The following is a 20386-nucleotide window of genomic DNA, read 5'->3' as shown; positions in this document are numbered from 1 at the left end:
TATAATGTATATTAAAAATATTAAAAATATATAAGATACCTTTAAGTTTTCCAAAATACTCGGAAAATATATGCAAATAGTCAAAAGTAAATGTTTAAAATAGCTAAAGTATACTGAAAACACCAAAGTAATTAAATATCTATTGATTATTTATCCAAATATTCAAAGAAAACCAATTTATATGTTAAATTAAGGTATTTTGACATATATGTTATGAAAATTTATATGTAATATATTATTTTTCTTATAGATTTTGAAAATTTAAAGTATATAATGAATTTTGAAAATTTAAAAATATTTTAAATGAGTTATCCGAACCCGAACCGAACCCGCAAAGATCCGAACCGAACCCGAACCAAAATTTAGAAATATCCGAATGGGGCTGAAATCTTTGACCCCGAAAACCCGAAACCCGAATGGACTGAACCGAAACCCGAATGGGTACCCGAACGCCCAGCCTTATGCAATACCTTTCCATTTAACTAATCGTCTTGAAATTTAAATTCTATAAATCTTACAAAGAAAATTTGAAATTGCAATGATATTTAAACTCTATAAGTCTTACGAAAGAAAATTTAGAGACCCTATAAATCTTGAAAATTGCAATGATATTTAAACCCTATAAATTTTACAAAAGAAATTTTAAAATTGTCCCTACACCTTTTATTTGATTAATATTTTCTCTGGTAGCTAAATATTAATTCATTTGAAGTTTATTTGATTAATATTTTCTCTGGTAGCCCTATATTTTATGATGTCTTGTTTCTTTTTTTGAAAAAGGGCTATTGTTTTTATGATGTCTTGTGTTACATTGATTTTATAAACTACAGAAAATGATGATAATTTAATTAACCGTAGTTGTAGTTTAGTTATACATTTTTATAGTTTTTAATACATTTTTACAGTTAATAAATGAAAGGTGATTTGTCGACAGAAACATAGTGAAATGTGATGAAACACAATTTTTTTTTTCAATTAAAATTTTCTATAATTAGCGACATCAACTTATTCAGTCTCTCATGAATTCACTATGTATAAAAATGGACAATCAAACATATGTAAACTAACTAATAATGAAAATAAACAATTAATATAATACCATATATTATTAAGGAAACGATATTCTTTCAATTTGAAAATGTTGGTAGACGGGTACATATCTATCTACTGTATAATAACAAAATAAATATTACTAAAATCTCTTAACATCATATGTCATATAGAATTCTGATATGGTCATGAAGCCATTATTTTTGAAGTTGGTTGTATTTGTGACAGCAAAACAATTGAGGTATGTTTCCTAATATAAAGTATAAGGAATAATTAAATGTTGGGCAACAAAAGAACGACACGGAGTTGGGAGTAAATAGGGAGCACTGGCGCACAGTTTGACCCACCGGAGCGACATTAGAAGAGTGCGAGCGTGCCATTAGGGCTACCACTCATAATGCGCTCCACACGCTTTTGTACATTAGTGGCTTGGCACAAATCATTGCTTTCTCTAATTTATTTATTTTATTTCTGGTAATATATAAATATATTGTAACGACCCGGTTTTTATAAACCAGAATTAAAATTCTGGTTAATTATTTATTTGGGTTAAACCAGCTTAAATCATTAATCATCAATGGTTTAGTAAACCGGGTATACTTATATATTAATTATAAGTATTACTTTCTTCTTAAAACCTAAAATAAAAAGAGAAGCAGCGCAGCCATTCTTCATCACCAGCATCTCTGGCCATCTCCACGTTCTTCTCTCTCTTAGCGGGTTCAACGATCATAATTGACCTTCATCTTCCTGGAGTAAGTAGCTAACTCTTTTCTCTACGTTTCACTGAAAGCGGATCTCCAATCGGATTTGTATTCTAAAAGTTATGTATGTTTTATCAAGGAGTTGTTCTGCATAACACATTTGAGACCAGTATTGAGGAAATTCGGGAATGGATTATCAAATCATGGAATTTTGATGCCAAATTTTCGTGGTAAGTTATAGACTCACAGATATACCTATAGAAGAAAACGGATCATCATTTGGAATTTTGGTTGTAATGTTATGATTATTTATTTGGGACTGATCTCTGCAGAGCGAATCCACAAACAGTCAACTTCATCAACGTTTTCCCGTTTATCCAGACTGACATAGAAAACGAGCGAGATACCATTGGAAAGGTCTCGTTCTCAGCTTTCCGAATCATCTTTTAGATCGTCAAACCGAGGTACGGTTGAGAAGTTATGATCATTTTGGTTTCGGGTATTAAATCTGTTCAAATCTGAAAAATCATAAAATTAGTCTTCTATTGGAAACCCTAATTATATTTTAGAAAAGTTTTTATTTTTGGAAAGTTTCTATTTTTGGAAACTTTTAGACCTAAGTCGTTAATCCTCGTATTGCAGTTGACCGCATCTTCCGTTGTTCATCTCGGTCAGTGGCTAAGGTGAGGGCTATCCCGTTTAAATCTCAACTAGTTTAGTATTACTATTATGGAAATTCTAGTTTCGAAACATGTTCCGCCTCTGTGAATCGAGTCTGTTTGAGAGTCTTGTTTATTTATTATTAATATTGATTGTTAAACCGGAATAGGATAATAGAGGATTCAACAGTTGAACGAATTGAGTGATGTTAAAACTGTTATATAAGTATACATATATATAATATGGATTGGTTAGCCGGATACAGGGAAGTACTTCTGTATCGGCCTATTTGTGTGGAGATTACGGGGTGTACAGGGAAGTACTTCTGTACCACGTATTAGCTGCGGGAGTATAGGGAAGCACTTCTGTACTACGTAGCAATTGTTTGTGTTGTGATTGCGGGGTGTACATGGAAGTACTTCTGTACCACGCATGAGCTGCGGGAGTATAGGGAAGCACTTCTATACTACGTAGCATTGTGTATGAGGAGAATACGGGAGTATAGGGAAGCACTTCTATACTACGCATACTTTTGGTATACATGAATATTTATATATCTATATCCGTATGAGGAAATGCGGGGTGCAATGAGTAGCTATGTACCATCAGCGCATTGATTGTTATGTGTGGCCCGTTAGGTGGCATGTTTGTTTCATGTTAGATCTATGCCTACATAGTCGTAGTGCTATGTACTGAGTCAGTGGTTTGCGGTTTAGCATCCTATACCTCACTGAGTGACTTCCCTGTTACTCACCCCTCCTCTTTTCCCTCCTTACAGGTGAGACCGACAAGTATGAGATTGGTCGGACAACTGGTGTTTCTAGGCGTTTTCATTTGTTTTATTCTCAGACTTATATTTTATTATTTCTGGCGATTATTTCAGTACTTCAGTTACGGAGATTTTATGATTATTTATTATTATTATTTTTATTATTTAATTTGGAGAATGCGGGTGTGACAATTTGGTATCAGAGCTGGTTAGCCGTCTCAGTTCTGACCTGAGAGGCGTCTTGAGACCTGTTGTGGGGCGCAACGAGGACGTTGCGTTCTTTGAGAGGGGGTGAATTGTAACATCCCGAGTCGTGATATGTGAAAAGGCTTAAGAGAATTGATTTGGCTACCTATGTCACCAAAAGTTGACTTACCTTTTCCGTCACACATCCGTTTAGAACTCCAGAGTTAAGCGTGCTTGGGCTGGAGTAGTGAAAGGATGGGTGACCTATCGGGAAGTGATTCGTGATACCGTGTAAGTGAGGCCAAAGCACGGAGAAAGGTCGGGTGGTGATTGCAGGGTCAGTAAACAATGATTTCGAGCCTTGGAAAATTAATGACCGACCGTCAGATGGGATGGGGCCCACGGGCCGAGTGAGCGGGCGTGGGTGGCCCATTAGCCGTGGGCGGTCGGGGCGTTACAAGTGGTATCAGAGCACGGTTGTGTCTCGGCCCTGACCCGGGACGCCGGTTAGGGGACCTGATTTTCAAAGATATAAAATGTTTTCAATGATTTTTAAAACTTAGAAGCACCATTCTGTCCGACATTGTTCCGTCAATCGTTAATGATTTGGTTAATGAGAAAGTTGACTGTTTTGCCATCTTCTATTTCAGATGCCCCCAAAGAGAGGAACTAAGCGTACTCGCACCGTGAGAGCCAGAGTTGATGCTCGCGAGGTTGTAGATGACCAGGCTCCACCAGTGGATGTTCAGACAGAAGGTGTGCCGCCAGTAGCCCCACTGATTGATCAGGCTGCACTCATGCAGATGGTTCAGGCAGCAGCTACTCAAGCTGCTCAGGCTGCCATTCAGCAGGTTACCCAGGAAGCAGCTCGGGTTGCTGCACAGGAAGCTGCTCGAGTAGCCGCACAGGAAGTTACCCGTCAGTTGGCTGCTGCTCAGATTCCAGCACCACAGATTCCTCAGGTCCCAGCGCAGCAGATCCCAGCACCGCAGATTCCTCAGGTCCCAGGGCAGCAGATTCCAGGCCAGCAGATTCTGCCACCTCCACTGCCACTACCACAGGTTTATCCAGTTCATGATGAGAGGTTTTACCGGCTCACAAGTATGATGAAGAACATGGGTATGGAGCATTTTGTAGGAACATTGGACCCTACAGCCGCTTATGATTGGAAGCTGAGTCTACAACGGAAGTTGGAGAATATTGACTGCCCCCCAGAGTTTAAGCTTAGATTGGCTATGCAGTACTTGCGTGGAGATGCATTGGTATGGTGGGAGGGAGTGCGATTAAACCGTGGGCCTGACATTCTCACTTTTGCAGATTTTATTGAGGAGTTTGATAGGAAGTATTTTCCAAAGGAAGCTATGGATAGAAAGAAGAGGGACTTCGAGCATGTGAGCCAGGGAGACTTGTCGATCAAGCAGTATGAGGTTAAGTTCAACCAGCTTCGCAGGTTTGTTGGAGGTGGTATTCCTGAAGAGGAGTTGATCAGGAAATTTTTGGATGGGATGCGTTTGGAGTTTCGCAACAGGTGTAATGTCGTCACTTACTACAGATTGGGAGACTTGGTGGAGAAAGCAGCTGAACAGGAAGCAGGTTGGATAGAGGAGCAGAAACTTCTCAAATCAGTTCAGACCAAGTCTGGAAAGACTACAGAGTCTCAGAAGAAGACATGGGACCAGCAAGAGACACTGAGTTGTGCTCGTTGTCATCATCATCATAATGGAGAGTGCATAAGGTGTCATTCATGTGGACGGACAGGTCACATGTCGAGAAATTGCCGGTTTAAACCAATAAACTCAGATTTTGAGAGGCAGGTTGTTGCACAAGACAAGTCATCTAAGGATTGCTATGGTTGTGGTCAGCCAGGTCATATGTTGAGGGATTGCCCGACGAGGGAACATGCAGAAGATTTATCGCCGCCTAAGCGCTAAACCATCGATCAACGATTTTATGCTACACGACATTAAGAGGGAGTGAGCCGTGAGCCAGTATGCATCTTTGTTATTTGCAATTTTTGTGGTTTAGTACGTTGACGTTCCTTGTGAAAGCTTGCTTGTTAATTGGTAAACTCATATATGGTCGTTTTTAGTTCATGGTTTTTGCTACGACAATTGTAAAAGGAACCGGATGAGAGAACCGGAAAACTGAATCATGATTTGAATTCGAGGACGAATTCCCATTTAAGTGGGGAAGAATTGTAACGACCCGGTTTTTATAAACCAGAATTAAAATTCTGGTTAATTATTTATTTGGGTTAAACCAGCTTAAATCATTAATCATCAATGGTTTAGTAAACCGGGTATACTTATATATTAATTATAAGTATTACTTTCTTCTTAAAACCTAAAATAAAAGAGAAGCAGCGCAGCCATTCTTCATCACCAGCATCTCTGGCCATCTCCACGTTCTTCTCTCTCTTAGCGGGTTCAACGATCATAATTGACCTTCATCTTCCTGGAGTAAGTAGCTAACTCTTTTCTCTACGTTTCACTGAAAGCGGATCTCCAATCGGATTTGTATTCTAAAAGTTATGTATGTTTTATCAAGGAGTTGTTCTGCATAACACATTTGAGACCAGTATTGAGGAAATTCGGGAATGGATTATCAAATCATGGAATTTTGATGCCAAATTTTCGTGGTAAGTTATAGACTCACAGATATACCTATAGAAGAAAACGGATCATCATTTGGAATTTTGGTTGTAATGTTATGATTATTTATTTGGGACTGATCTCTGCAGAGCGAATCCACAAACAGTCAACTTCATCAACGCTTTCCCGTTTATCCAGACTGACATAGAAAACGAGCGAGATACCATTGGAAAGGTCTCGTTCTCAGCTTTCCGAATCATCTTTTAGATCGTCAAACCGAGGTACGGTTGAGAAGTTATGATCATTTTGGTTTCGGGTATTAAATCTGTTCAAATCTGAAAAATCATAAAATTAGTCTTCTATTGGAAACCCTAATTATATTTTAGAAAAGTTTTTATTTTTGGAAAGTTTCTATTTTTGGAAACTTTTAGACCTAAGTCGTTAATCCTCGTATTGCAGTTGACCGCATCTTCCGTTGTTCATCTCGGTCAGTGGCTAAGGTGAGGGCTATCCCGTTTAAATCTCAACTAGTTTAGTATTACTATTATGGAAATTCTAGTTTCGAAACATGTTCCGCCTCTGTGAATCGAGTCTGTTTGAGAGTCTTGTTTATTTATTATTAATATTGATTGTTAAACCGGAATAGGATAATAGAGGATTCAACAGTTGAACGAATTGAGTGATGTTAAAACTGTTATATAAGTATACATATATATAATATGGATTGGTTAGCCGGATACAGGGAAGTACTTCTGTATCGGCCTATTTGTGTGGAGATTACGGGGTGTACAGGGAAGTACTTCTGTACCACGTATTAGCTGCGGGAGTATAGGGAAGCACTTCTGTACTACGTAGCAATTGTTTGTGTTGTGATTGCGGGGTGTACATGGAAGTACTTCTGTACCACGCATGAGCTGCGGGAGTATAGGGAAGCACTTCTATACTACGTAGCATTGTGTATGAGGAGAATACGGGAGTATAGGGAAGCACTTCTATACTACGCATACTTTTGGTATACATGAATATTTATATATCTATATCCGTATGAGGAAATGCGGGGTGCAATGAGTAGCTATGTACCATCAGCGCATTGATTGTTATGTGTGGCCCGTTAGGTGGCATGTTTGTTTCATGTTAGATCTATGCCTACATAGTCGTAGTGCTATGTACTGAGTCAGTGGTTTGCGGTTTAGCATCCTATACCTCACTGAGTGACTTCCCTGTTACTCACCCCTCCTTTTTTCCCTCCTTACAGGTGAGACCGACAAGTATGAGATTGGTCGGACAACTGGTGTTTCTAGGCGTTTTCATTTGTTTTATTCTCAGACTTATATTTTATTATTTCTGGCGATTATTTCAGTACTTCAGTTACGGAGATTTTATGATTATTTATTATTATTATTTTATTATTTAATTTGGAGAATGCGGGTGTGACATATATATTTTATACTTTTTATTATAAGTTGAACCTATACTTTACGGTACAAGATTATCAATTCTGGAGGTGCCAAGAAAATGATAGGGCTCCAGTAGTTTTCTTGTCAACAGAAATTTATATTTCAAATATAAACAGTTTTGCTGTGGTATATATTTACTCTAGAATACAGTACACAAACAGAATGACCTCATTAAAAAAAATTTCTTACCTTTTTTTTTGTTTTCTATTTAAGTCTCTAACCTTTTTTTTTCTTTCACCTTCATTTTTTCAGTTTTTTTTTTTTGAAAAAAAAAGGGTTAAATCCGGGTCAATGATGACACAAGCCTAACCCCCGGGTGGAGGTACAGCCCACGGATAGACCCTCTCCTGGGCATTCAAATGAGTCGAAAGCATTAACTCATATCCGTGTGGCCGGTGGGGTTTGAACCCGGATTCGCCTTATTGGGTTTCTTAATTCGCCTTACTGGGTTTCATTTTTCAGTTTTTGTAACTTAAAAAGCTTATGTCTACAAAATTTATGTTTAAAATCCCTTGTAAATTAATTATATTTATGTTACTCATTTTATAATGTTTTAATATAATAATTAATATATATAACCTTGATAAGATAATTTTCTGACTATGTCACTGATTTCAGTGATACCCAAAAAATATCCGTGTTGTATTCTTTTTTTTTTTATAAATAAGTTTACTTTTATTATGAGTGAATAATACCAAGAATTACATGCTTAAATCACTACAACTCCATGAATTGTAAATATAGTGCCGGCCCTGGCTTAAAATTAGTAAAATTAGGGCTTTAGGCACTAAATTAGAATAAAATTTTAGGAGTATCATAATTATATTTTAATGTAATCTTCAAAATCACAATCTGTATTGTAAAAAAATCAACAGAAATAAGATCAATATAAGTCTGTCTATGTCTTTAATAACAAAACAAAAACCGTTAAATTATTATCACTAGTTTAGATTTTAGATTATGATTAAAAATAAAAATATGTTTTCTTCAGGTAGAATATATATGGATGTATGTATGTTATATTTCTATGACATTACCATAAATTACTTCTCATTCTGAAGGATTGATTGGTAAAACATTAACAAGAGCATTATACTATTTATTATTCAATCAAAAATTACTATGAATAAATTTAAAATAATATTTAAAAGATGCAAATGCTCGACAAATACTATTTATTCAATGTTTTCATATGACCTTTTAGTAGATCATTTATATTTAGAATATATATATATATATATATATATATATATATATTTAATAATCTAATTATAATTTAATTTATTTTCTTTAATAATATCACAAATTATATTAAGCTCCAAAAATAAAATTTCAATTTTTATTTCAATTTCTATTATTAAAAATAAAAATAAATTAATTTATTTTAATTTTTTTAGAAAATAATATTGTACATTTAAAATATAAATAAATATACATAATTAAATATGATTTATTTATTTGTGACCAAAGTATAAAATTAATTTATATGTATATATATTCTAAATATATCTATAGTAATTAGAAATAAATGAATTATATATGATATACTAATTTTTATAATAATTTTATATATGAATTATGTATTACTCTACCAATCACTTTATTGAATAAATTTATGAGAACATATTGCTTATACAACATTCAATTTCTATAAAATACTGCAACTGTTTTGAATCAACTGTATCAGTCAAGATCTTAATAAAGTCGTGTATAAGTTTATATGTATTCTTTGGCCAAAAAAATATTCTGGATGAGCTCATTTTGGAATACTGCGAGAAAAAGTTTGAGCTAGATCTGACAACAAAAAGTTATTTACAAACTTTTTGTTTATTTTAAGTTAATTAGTATGTTCAACTTTACCGATCAAAATTGTTGTGAAGGTTTTGTCATTTATATATCTCTAGTTACACGGTCTCTTTAACAACTAAAATGATATTTATTATGCCGCTAAAATTGACATCACAAATATGATCGGTTTTTAGAGCATATCCATTGAAGACTCTTTCAAGAGGTTCACACGTGTCCCAAACAAAAAAATATATTATAATATACTACAGTATTGAACTCGTCTCGTTCCTGCCCCTTTGGAATGAACCCGTTTCATAACTATTTAGTGGGTTCCACGCCATATGCTAATAAGTTCTAAAACTTAGAACTCCCAAAAACATTTAAAGATTTAAAAAGACAGAAAAGAAAGCTAGCTACCTAACCTAATACATATATTAAAAACTCCAATTTCATGGCAGCACAATCGAAAGAGGAAAATAGTTAAGAAATACACCGAATAATTGAGATGATACAACTTCGGTTTTAAAAGGAGAAATATAGCCGACAAAAGTTAAAAATAAATAAATAAAGTCACTTCTCCATAGAGGGTGGCTTAAAGTCAAGGTCAAAAGCTCATGTGTTTCAAGAGGCCAATTTAGATAACCATTTAGTTATGCTAAAACAAAAAGGTAACCAAATAGTTTTGTTTCTTTTCTCTACTTTAGCCCCACCCCTTAATAATCAATTTTTAGTTAATCCTCGTATTATCATGCACTTAACATTGTCCTAGCCCCACATGGCTACGGGCTACCTATGTAATAAAGTATTTTCTTGAGAGAGATCAAATATGCAATTTGGGGCGACACTTTTTTCCTTAAGGGGTGTTACTTTGTATATATGTGAGCTTTTCAATGTTTTACTAGCATATATAACATCAGATTCCAATTTCTAAAACCGATTAAGTGGTTGAAAATTCTAAGTGGCAAGAGCATAAACTCATTAATTTTCAAGGTCCGGTGTTCTAAGGACGAAATAAAAAGTAAATGTGTAATAAAATACGTTGATGGTTCATATACCATCGATATAAATTTCTCTTAAGACAAAGTTGTTGGACCAAAAGAATAAAATAAAACTCATGGGCCATATAAGAGTTGTGTTGGAGAGAATAATGATGTATAAATGGAACTTTGATATAATGATAAAAAAAATATTGTTATAACACAATGCTCTTTTCCTTCCTTTTTTATTCAAACTTTACTTGAGCAAAAAAAACTGAACCTTTTGCTTCGCTCAAAAAAATATAATTTGCTAACCAAATCCACGCATTAATTCACCACTCGCTGGTCTTCTTGGACGTGGCCTTTTTAGTTGAAGAATCTAACACTTGGGAAGATCCTTAGGCGGTGGCAAAATCGACTGTTTGGGTCCTTTGCCGTTCTCCACCAAGAAAGCCATCTTTAATCCCCACGTCGTGTGTACCTCCAAGTGACAATGCATGAACCAAACCCCTATATGTTACAAAATATCAATCCATTAATTTTATGATGAGGAGAGTAATTGACTTATTGTCATAAGATTTTTATTTGTTCTATTTTTAAAATAACGGGGAGACCGCAAATCAAGTTACACACTAAGTCACTAACTATCATAGCTTGCACAACTGCTATCTGAATTTGGCAAAGGACAAATGATGAGTTAAACCTAAGTCTATGACTACTACAAGTTCATCATTCTACAACCACTAGATTAGAATCGTTTGATTAACTTATTTTTACATTGAATATGGTGAACGTACCGGGATTATCCGCTCTGAATCTGATGACAACCCACCCACCAGATGGAACTCCGATTGTGTTCCTCTCAACCGGATCAACTAAGTTAAAGTTGTTTGGATCTTTCTTGGGGTTGAAGTTACCTAATCCTCGACCAACTTCGAAGAAGTTGAAGCCATGAAGATGAATAGGATGGTTCTCCGGGGCTATGATGCCAGTATCTTGGAGAACAAGCTGCACCGTGGCGTTGTAAGGTAGCTTGTAAAGCCTCGTCCCTGTTTCCGTGGCCATGTTCGTGACTGATCCTCCGCTGTAGTTGAAAACATGCGGTGGGTTCTTGGGAAAATCCGTTGTGAAAACTCCGCTAATGTTAAAGTAATGAGCTGGAAGCAAAGCGGTTTTGGGCATAGTGAATGTTACATTGTTGATGCTGGCCACAACACGGCTTCCGTTCCCGGCCTTACAAGTGGGACACGGGTTTAGCCCGAGGCCGACGGTGAAGAGGAGGTGGTGGTCAATGGTTGTAGGGACTAGGGCAGGGTACTTCTTGGAGTTGAGACTACGAAGAGAGTTTGTAAAGTTGTTGGCGATGGTAGTAGCGTTTTGCGGCGGAGGGAGAGTGAGAGTTGTTGGGGAGGAGGATAGTGTTCCGGAGTAATGGACAGTCGCGGTGGCGGTAACATTGTCCACGGCGATAGGGGAGTCCATGAAGGGAGAAGCGGTTACAAGGTATTTTCCGGCAGATTTTGAGGTGGTTAAGAGGACGTTGGTGGTTTGACCGGGGGCTATAAGGATGGTGTCGGTCTTGAACGGTTTGACGTAGACGGCGTCGACTTCCACCACCGTGAAAAGATGGCCATCGACTTTGAAAAAGAGCTCTTCATTAAGTGCAGCATTGACTAGTCGTAAGAGATAGGTTTTGCCATTTCTTACTGACAGTTTGTAACCTTCGAGTGCAAAAGGAGGGTTTCATAATCAGGTTTTTAGGTAATAATAGTGTTAGAAATAAGAAAAATTAATAATGGTTACTGAGAAATTAATTACCCTGAGATGGACAATTTTTAACGGGGCCAGAGTGTCCGTTGATCATGTGAGCGTCGGAGACATTAGGGGCTAATCCAGACTTAATCGCCTCGTTAATGACGTTTTCAGTATCCGATTTCCACCATTCAGCTGCCATTATGATGAGCATTAGTTAGTCATCTTAAATTAACTATTCATTGCCATAAAAGATAACAGCATTTAGCTTTATAGTTTTATATTTATATCCGAACTTTCTAATCGTGGTTTGAAATAGAATGATTAAGCTACCTAGAACGATAACTTTCTCGTGGTCGGGTTTGGGGAACGGATAGGGAACACCACGTTTGGGGAGGATAACAATTGCGCCGTGAACCGTGGCTCGGAGCCAGAGGATGTGAGCGTGCCACCAGAGGGTTCCGCGTTGGCCGGTCAAGGTGTAGTTGTATGTGTAGACTTGACCTGGCTGGAGTGGACACTGGGTGATGTAAGCTGGGCCATCGGCCCATCCTGTTCTCACTTGTCTCACACCGTGCCTGTTCTCGGTCGTCCACAGTCACCAATCAATTAACTAATAAACTTACTAATGATGATTCATTTGAAGATTAAGTAGGAGCTTACCAGTGGATAGAGACGTTGTATTTAACGTGATTAACGACTTTAATGAGCAACGTGTCGTCTTCTCGTGCGTAGATTGTGGGACCTGGATATCTACCGTTCACGGTCACGGTTGGTTTGCTTGAACATAGTCTAGTAATGTTCTTCATCACAACCTGTGTGATTTTCAAACACAAATATAATCAGTAATAATTACATTGCAAAGTTAAGTAAAGAGAAAAGGTCTATAAGTCAAAAAGCAGACCAATTTAATCATAGTCATTATCTGATTGTAAGTTGTAACCAAAAATAACAAAACATGCTTCACTTTTTTTACATATAAGTCAAAACATTATATGTCCCTATTACATAAAATAATTGTCATGTTTAAAAAGGTGAAAACACCTGACGTACATAACTTTGAAATGGTAATGTGTGCCAGTAAATGGCTCATAAAAATATATATATATTTACAGAAAATTTAGGTCTAAAATATCCTATACGAAGTACAAGTTACATATATTATTCTAATTATGTGAAGCCACAAACCATATATATCACTACATAAGCATTTTCGAAATGTACTTATGCTTATAAGAGTAAGTGTCAATCACGAGTGTGCATATATGGACATGTTGCGACTACTTCCTATGCAGCGTAAGAGATAGGCATGGCTACACGTACACATAATATGTATGTATATATACAGCTAGGCAAGTGGATAGATATAAACTCACGTTAAATTTGTAATGGCGAACCATGCTTTTCGATGGAGCTGGGAAAACAGACAAGCAGGACACAAGAAACAGAAACCAAACCATATGAGACTTCATATCTCTCTCTCTCTTTCCCTCTCTCGTCTTTCTTCTTGTTCTGTGTGTTTAATATTCTTGTATTTGTGTTTGAGATGAGCGACTGGCCAACGCAAGCTTATAAAAGAGAGAGGAGAAAGAGTTTAGAGACGAGAGAAGGGGGCAACGTCGTTTTAGGCGGTAGGTCGACCCAAAATCCAACTCTTTATAGTTAAGATTACCATTCTTACCAGTTACCACAACCAATCTCCCTGACCAAACCAAAGAAAATTAATTTTCTTTTCATACCAAATTAATTGTCAAATCTCGTTTAACATATGCTTTATTTTAAATTTTGATTAATTTCCACAAAACTACGTACATGTATTGCTTATTCGAATTTCATGTTCGAACTCTTCTAGACTAACATGATTATTTTAGTTAACATGCAAATGTAACATATTTATATAATTTTCTTGGTCTCGACTCAATTATATTACCGGGCATGCCAAGTTTGAACTGATTAAGTATTTTGTTACTTGTATTGTATGCATAAGTTTGTAATATAGATTACTAAAAAATTTTGTAACATAACTGTGTCAATTCCTCACTTTAATTTGATTTTATTTACATATTTTTTTTGCTATCACTCCATTGTTTTTGCATGAAAGGATATACGCGTACGTAGATAAACGGTGTCACTGTAATAAGCTTGCACATAAAATTATTGCGTTACTAATATATATAGAGCATCCGTACCAAGTACTATGCCGATTTGTCTATAGAATTAGAAAAGCCTTCGGTGAAACATTTTGGAGTTATATATATGTTTGCCCGCGACAGGTTGATGGACCAATGATATTTACTTACAGTTGACTAATGTTCATCTGAAAATGATAATTTATTGCATTACCGATTCATCAGCATACATTAATATGAATTATGATATTGATTTCCAAGGCTTGATTTGTCTTATATATGCAAGAGAAAGCTCTTCATTGTTATTTTATATGATGCATAATTTAGACTCATATTGTTGTCAAAAACGAAATTTCAAATTGTGAAAAGAGAAAAGATAGACTTAGTGTCGAGAATGTGTCATACTTTGGTGAGAAGTACACGTCTGAACTCAATGTAACATTTTAAACGACTAAAAAAAGTTTCACATTAATTTCGATAGATGGTCTTATATTTTAAACCATTTATAGATCGTACATCTCTGTTCCTTCGAGTATACATAAAACATTTTCTGCCTTTTGCAATTCTGCTTCACACTTTAATTATTGAGTATTTTTATTTTGTGTGTGTTTAAAATGGTATAAATCGAGAGGAATTGTCTAACTCTAAATCAGATTTAAAAAAACGAATATGAATGGTGTTTCCAAATTATCTAATTGCCGGTTCAAGGTAAATACTTGTGTCTTTATAAGAAATGGAAAATAGAAAATAGAACTCCATAAAGTTAGATTGATTTGTAATTCTTGAATTTGGATAGTGGATTCAATACAGACGCATAATGTTAAAAATATTTGTTAAAAAGTGGCTTAGAAGCTGTGTGAAGTGAGGTGGAGATTAGAATGCTTAGAAACTAAGACAGTAAACTAGTTGAGAAATGGCTTTCACGTCGTTGTAAACAATGACCCAACAAAGACAGTCTCTCTCTGTCTCTCTGTCTTGCTTGGGTTTGTTTCAAAGCTAAGGTTACATGAGAAAATGCGTGTCACTTTTGCCGTTTTGCTCATACATGATATTGGATATGTGTGAAATGGAGATAATAGGAACCTAAGATATGTTCTTATTTTATTACACTTTGCGGTCGTATTGCTTATTATTATGTTTTTTTTGTCCTACCGGAGATGTTGCAGTTAAGCACTTAATCAGAGACGCCGACGGATGATTTGATAAGTTGCCGTGGTTAAAATGGATGAAGTGTCAATATCCTCCAACTTTAGGTACTTTATTTGTTATTGTCATTTCCTCAACAATCTTTGAAAAGTTCATTACCGTCCCAAACGACAACACAATAACAATAGAAATTTGGGGAAAAAAATTATATCAATTGGTTAAATTTGTTAAAGAGTTGTCTAAATAAGCAAAATTTATTTAGAATGCAATTTTGGTAGTAACCATTTTTTCATATAAAATCTATCTGGACATATATAAAACCTGAATAGTTAAACTTGAAAAGGTGTTACAAAAAAAAAAAGTTAAACTTGAAAAGAAAAGAAAAAAACAGAACCAAACCTGAATGTGACCTAGTAACTGATTTAGTCCACTTAATGTTGGTTTATTCTACATGAGTGTATAACTGGGTACTATCATTTAGACAAAATCTATGAATAAATCAAAAGGGTTGAACAGAATAGTGAAAAGTGTTACGTATTGTCATGTGAGACTCAAGAAAACAAAACTAGTTGTTCTAACGAAACAAGAAATAACAAAAATACAGAAATGAATCCAAATACAAGTTTCAATCCAATCCAGAAGCTAAAACTAAAGAAAGCAGGCTTCTAAGTTGTTTGTTCCTCTTAGCTATTGCTCAGATCATAGACAGAGAGTTCTAAGAAAAGCCTCTTACGGGTGTCTTTACCAATGTAAATAGAAAAGAGCTGCTTCAAGATCCCTGCGAGTTTTGTCTTTGCGTTAGTTAGTTAGTATTTGGTTTAGTTTATAAGACAATGTTATTGACTTACAAATCAATGTCTTCTTTCGTGTTTTCATGCGAAGCTGGGGTTGATTATCTCTGATCTCCCGGATCCTGAACCATCTTCATCGTCATCATCATCTTCCTTCAGACTCTCGTCTGATTCCTCTCCAGCTAGTTCACGCGCAGCTGCGAGCTCCTTCTCGAGCTCCTCTTGTTTTTCCTGCAGTCCTGACATGCTCAGAGCATCAGCTATCTTCTGCTTGATCTGCTGCTCAAGCGCCTCGATCTTCTGACTCCCATCCTGCGTCTGGCTCGCCTTTGCGGCCTCCACTTTCAGCAACTCAACCATGCTCTTGATCTCTGGCGTCCTCACCACCTCCTCAATCTTCTCCGTGATCTCCTGGTTCAGCTTCTCAAGCTTTTCTTGAATGTTTTCGTTCGGAACAAGGCTGCTCTGCTCAGCTACCACCTCCTTCAGATTCGGTTTCACAGCCTCTAGCTCCAGACCAATCGACTTCAACACAACCACCATCTCTGCTTCAACCTCCCTTCTCGTCATCAGAATCTTCTCTTTCAGCTCATCACTCAGCTCTTCGAAAGACGATGCTCCTGAGCTAACAACCTCAGCTTTAACCGCTTCAACTTTCTCCATCACCTCAGGGCGGCTCACAGCTTCCTTAAACCTCTTATCAAGCTCCTTCTTCACCGAAGCAGCATCAGATGCTGCCTTGGCTCTGGAGAAGTCTTTCAACATGTCCAGCTTAGCTTTCAGGCTCTCGTAGTTAGGAGCTTCGCTCAGACGTGTGCTGAACTCTTCCTTAAGCTTCTCGATTTTCTCGATGAGCGCCGGGTGCATAAGATGCTCCTCTGCATTCGCTTTCGAGAACTCTTCACGCGTAGCAGTTAGTCTCTCCTCCAAACCCATTGCCTTTGCAGCTTTAGTGTACTCTTCATCGATCTCCGATTTGAGTTTCTCAATCATCTCGTCCAGAACTTCACTCGAAAGCCCCTCCACCTCCTCATCCTCCCCTGAAGAGGTCTCCTTGGCTTTCAGAATCTGCTCCCTTAGCTTCTCAACCTCTCCCTCCAGCTTCAGGTTAGTGGAGGCTACAACGTCCTTCCTCTTCATGTTGACTTTCTTCTCAGGCTCTACTGGAACACCTTCGATGAACACTCCGATCTTTCGGTACTTAGCCATCCTGTGCTTCAGCAGCTCTTCCCCACTCATTTTTCCGAATTCCTGAAGAACCACAAAAACAAAATGGTTAGAAAACTGTTATGATCCACATTCAAGCGTTGATTCAAACTTACACTCATGTTTTCATTGATAGCAATCTTTATCTGCTGCGACGTCCACGAAGGATCAGCATGAGCGCCACCAAGAGGTTCCTGTAAAACATGTAAGAGAGTAACTCACTGGTCCAAAGCAGAGGCTAAAACAAAACAAAAATTAGAGATAGAAGCAGTTACAGGTATGATTCCATCAGCTACATTAAGGCTGACAAGCTCCTTGGCGGTAATTCTAAGCTTTTCAGCAGCCTGCGTACAAAAAGAGATTCATTCAATTATAAACTCAAATATTAAAGAACACTTTAGAAAGAAAAAAAGGTAGCAGAAGAGTGTACAGACCTCAGGAGCAGCCTTGGAAGTCTGCCACAAGATCGCTGCACAAGCCTCGGGACTATAAAAGCCAAAACAACATACAGAGTCAATCAACCTGTAATAATATCATATCACCATATCTACATTTGTGGATAACTTTTTTTTTTACCTGGCAACATAGAAAACTGCGTTTTCGAGCATCAACATCTTATTAGCACATCCAATGGCTAAGGCACCACCAGAACCACCTTCCCCAATGACAATAGAAAGAATTGGCACTTTCAAGCCAAACATTGTCCTCAGATTGTTGGCAATCGCTTCACCCTATTATACATACAGAGAAGCATAAGATGTTGTTGTGCTGCAGATAAACGAAACATAAAAAGACATTTCAGGTACCTGTCCGAGTTCTTCAGATTTAAGGTCTGCATAGGCTCCAGGGGTGTCGATGAACGTCACAATGGGGAAACCGTGATGGTCTGCGTAATACATCATCCGTAACGCCTTCCTGTAACTGTTGTTGGCAGCATTACAGAAAGATTTGATCAGAGTGTTGTTGTTTAACTCTTTTTAAACAACTCTATTTAACAAGAAGGTTGTTAAAGAGAAACATACCCATGAGGAGTAGGCATCCCAAAGTTACGCATTATATTTTCTTTGGTGTTTCTACCTTTCTGGTGACCGATAAACATGTATCTTTTGCCATCTATGGTTCCAATACCAGTCACAATTGCAGGGTCATCATAACCCGCCCGGTCTCCATGAAGCTCCATAAACTGAAACAAGAGTAGAGAGTCCCCAATCATGAACTTTACATAAGTTGTGTTTTAAGTTTGTGCACACAGATTAATACAAATATTTAATTTTGTATATTTTTGCATTAAAATACTAAACCGACACTTAATTTGTAACAAAGATGTTACGACACTTTAATATGAAACAGAGAGAGAAAAAAAAAGAGAGGATAGTAATGAGAAAGCAGACCTTGTCAGTGATGTTATGAATATGATCAAGGAAAGTAGGACGGTTAGGATGTCTTGCAATGTTCACGCGTTGTATGGGAGTGAGATGCGTGTAAAGATCTTTCAATGCCTGTCTATACTTGGTTTCCAAAGTGATAATCTGCTCAGTAAAGTCCAAACCGGTTTCATCCGCCATCTTCTTCACCTGCATATACATACACAAAAGGACACAATGTTAAAAATAAAAAACTAGAGACCAAACCAATGTATATATTGATTCTTACATCAACAATCTTCTTCTCGAGCTCAACAAGTGGTCTCTCGAAATCCAAAGTGACAGGCTTTTGCGCATTCCCCAGAGGTTTGAACTCGGAGAGGTAAGACAAGACTCCTCCTTTGACGTTGGGGTCAGGGTTAGAAGGCCATGGATGATCAAACTTCTTGCCTTTCTTGAGACGAGCCGTCACGTAGAGGTTACTACTCCTTGCAGTGGCTGTAACCATTGTTCTCCTCCTCCCAAGGGTTCTCAACGAGACACCAGTAACGCCGTTGGTCGAGCTACGCAAGTAATCCGAAGCAGAGGCAGTAGCTCCACCCAATGCGATAGACGAATGAGACATTGCAGCCATTTTTTTTCTTCAATTAATTGAATTGAGTGCACTCCAAAACACAGATCTCAATCCTATAATTAAGCTGCGGACAATCGAAAAGCAATCAGACTTTCGTGTAATTAATTAAATCTAATTCGCGAATGAAGCCAAAGAGAGATCAGACTGAAGAACGCAAATGATGGGTCAGACTCGTTAGATAAATAAACAAATCTCAATACGAAAAGGTCTAAACTTTAAGCTCAATTAAAATGAATAAATTCACCTTGAAAAGACAGAGACAGAGAGATCCAAAGACGAAAGGAATCAGAAGGAGGAAGGTAGAGAGAGCATCGAGGAGATCGAAAGGATTGGTTTTTTTTTTCTGTAATGAGAGAAACAAGCGTAGGCGAGGGAGTGATGTGAGCGTGAGAGAGCGCGTGGATTTTGTGTCGATAATTCTTATGTAGATTTTGATTGGGAGGATTAGGAAGGAAGAAGAACACAACAGCTTTTGGATTATTACCAATTTGCCGGAAGTATCCCGGTTTGGTCGTTAAACCTTGCTCTTTGGCACGTGTGCACGTGATGCCTCGTCCGTGTGAGATTAAAAAAAAAATTATTATATTTTTTTAACTTTTGGATATGTTCCGGTGGATTTGTTGGGGGTAGGTTTATGTGCCGGTGGTGTGTACAGTGTATTTGATTTGGACTAATCTTTTGTCAAATAATTAGAAGAAAAGATATTTAAAAAAAAAAAATCTCCGACGCCGGTATACGAATTCAGGTCTTTCGGATGAAAGCCGAATATCCTAACCAACTAGACTACGACGGATTGTTATTAACATCGAGATAGTTAATATATTAAATAAATTAATTAAAGCTAATTTATTTTAAAAAATAACAAAAATCCTTGACGCCGGAATTTGATCCTGAGTCTCTCAGGTGAAAGCTAAATATCCTAACCAGCTAGACTACGACGGATTTTAACACTATTAAATCTATCACAATCCTTTACTGTGAGTTTTTGTTTATGTGGCGTCTCCTCAGGCTTATGCTCGTATTGGAATGGCTGAGGACGCGGCAGATGCAGCCGCTCGGGCAAATGATGGAGGAGAGTTGCTGGAGAGATTCAGGAAGACGTTTCACAGAATGCTATTTTTATTACCCTCAAAATGCCTTTCCAAGGTGTCTTCTAGAGCTTTAGAGTGCTCCTCAAGTTTC

The 20386-nt window shown here is 37.1% G+C and overlaps 3 protein-coding genes and 1 long non-coding RNA gene across 6 annotated transcripts; 2 read left to right on the top strand and 2 right to left on the bottom strand.

Moving 5' to 3' along the window:
• The first annotated feature begins 1546 nt into the window (after positions 1-1546).
• LOC130496687 (uncharacterized) lies at positions 1547-3369 on the top strand. Of its 2 annotated transcripts, XR_008935862.1 has the most exons (5): positions 1547-1805; positions 1894-1984; positions 2087-2218; positions 2397-2437; positions 3193-3369. It is a non-coding gene; the product is annotated as an uncharacterized LOC130496687 (long non-coding RNA). The 2 variants fall into 2 exon arrangements; XR_008935861.1 differs by lacking the exon at positions 3193-3369 and having other exon boundaries at positions 2397-3167.
• Positions 3370-3447: 78 nt separating this feature from the next.
• Positions 3448-5462, top strand: LOC130496686 (uncharacterized). Its single transcript, XM_056988991.1, has 2 exons — positions 3448-4331; positions 4371-5462. The coding sequence occupies exons 1-2, from the start codon at positions 4020-4022 to the stop codon at positions 5298-5300; spliced, it is 1242 nt and encodes a 413-aa protein (XP_056844971.1). The 5' UTR covers positions 3448-4019; the 3' UTR covers positions 5301-5462.
• A 4891-nt stretch (positions 5463-10353) lies between these two features.
• LOC108806277 (laccase-4) lies at positions 10354-13483 on the bottom strand. The gene is made up of 6 exons (XM_018578345.2): positions 13311-13483; positions 12598-12749; positions 12268-12512; positions 12001-12129; positions 10980-11903; positions 10354-10692 (listed from the first exon to the last, which is right to left on the bottom strand). Exons 1-6 carry the CDS (start codon positions 13404-13406, stop codon positions 10562-10564), a joined length of 1677 nt encoding a protein of 558 aa, XP_018433847.1. The 5' UTR covers positions 13407-13483; the 3' UTR covers positions 10354-10561.
• Positions 13484-15727: 2244 nt separating this feature from the next.
• On the bottom strand, positions 15728-19665 carry LOC108812433 (acetyl-coenzyme A carboxylase carboxyl transferase subunit alpha, chloroplastic). 2 transcript variants are annotated; one of them, XM_018584691.2, is made up of 11 exons: positions 19449-19665; positions 18860-19268; positions 18598-18780; positions 18229-18389; positions 18013-18127; positions 17783-17937; positions 17641-17692; positions 17482-17550; positions 17323-17400; positions 16058-17251; positions 15728-16000 (listed from the first exon to the last, which is right to left on the bottom strand). In XM_018584691.2, the coding sequence occupies exons 2-10, from the start codon at positions 19202-19204 to the stop codon at positions 16082-16084; spliced, it is 2328 nt and encodes a 775-aa protein (XP_018440193.1). In that variant the 5' UTR covers positions 19205-19268; positions 19449-19665; the 3' UTR covers positions 15728-16000; positions 16058-16081. The 2 variants fall into 2 exon arrangements, with proteins under 2 accessions (XP_018440193.1, XP_018440192.1); XM_018584690.2 differs by having other exon boundaries at positions 15728-15987; positions 19449-19664.
• Positions 19666-20386: the final 721 nt, after the last annotated feature.

This window comes from Raphanus sativus, chromosome 6 (assembly GCF_000801105.2).
Source record: "Raphanus sativus cultivar WK10039 chromosome 6, ASM80110v3, whole genome shotgun sequence".
NCBI lineage: Eukaryota > Viridiplantae > Streptophyta > Magnoliopsida > Brassicales > Brassicaceae > Raphanus > Raphanus sativus.
Note: the sequence above shows the minus strand (reverse complement) of the source record. Positions and strands in the feature narration are given on the sequence as shown.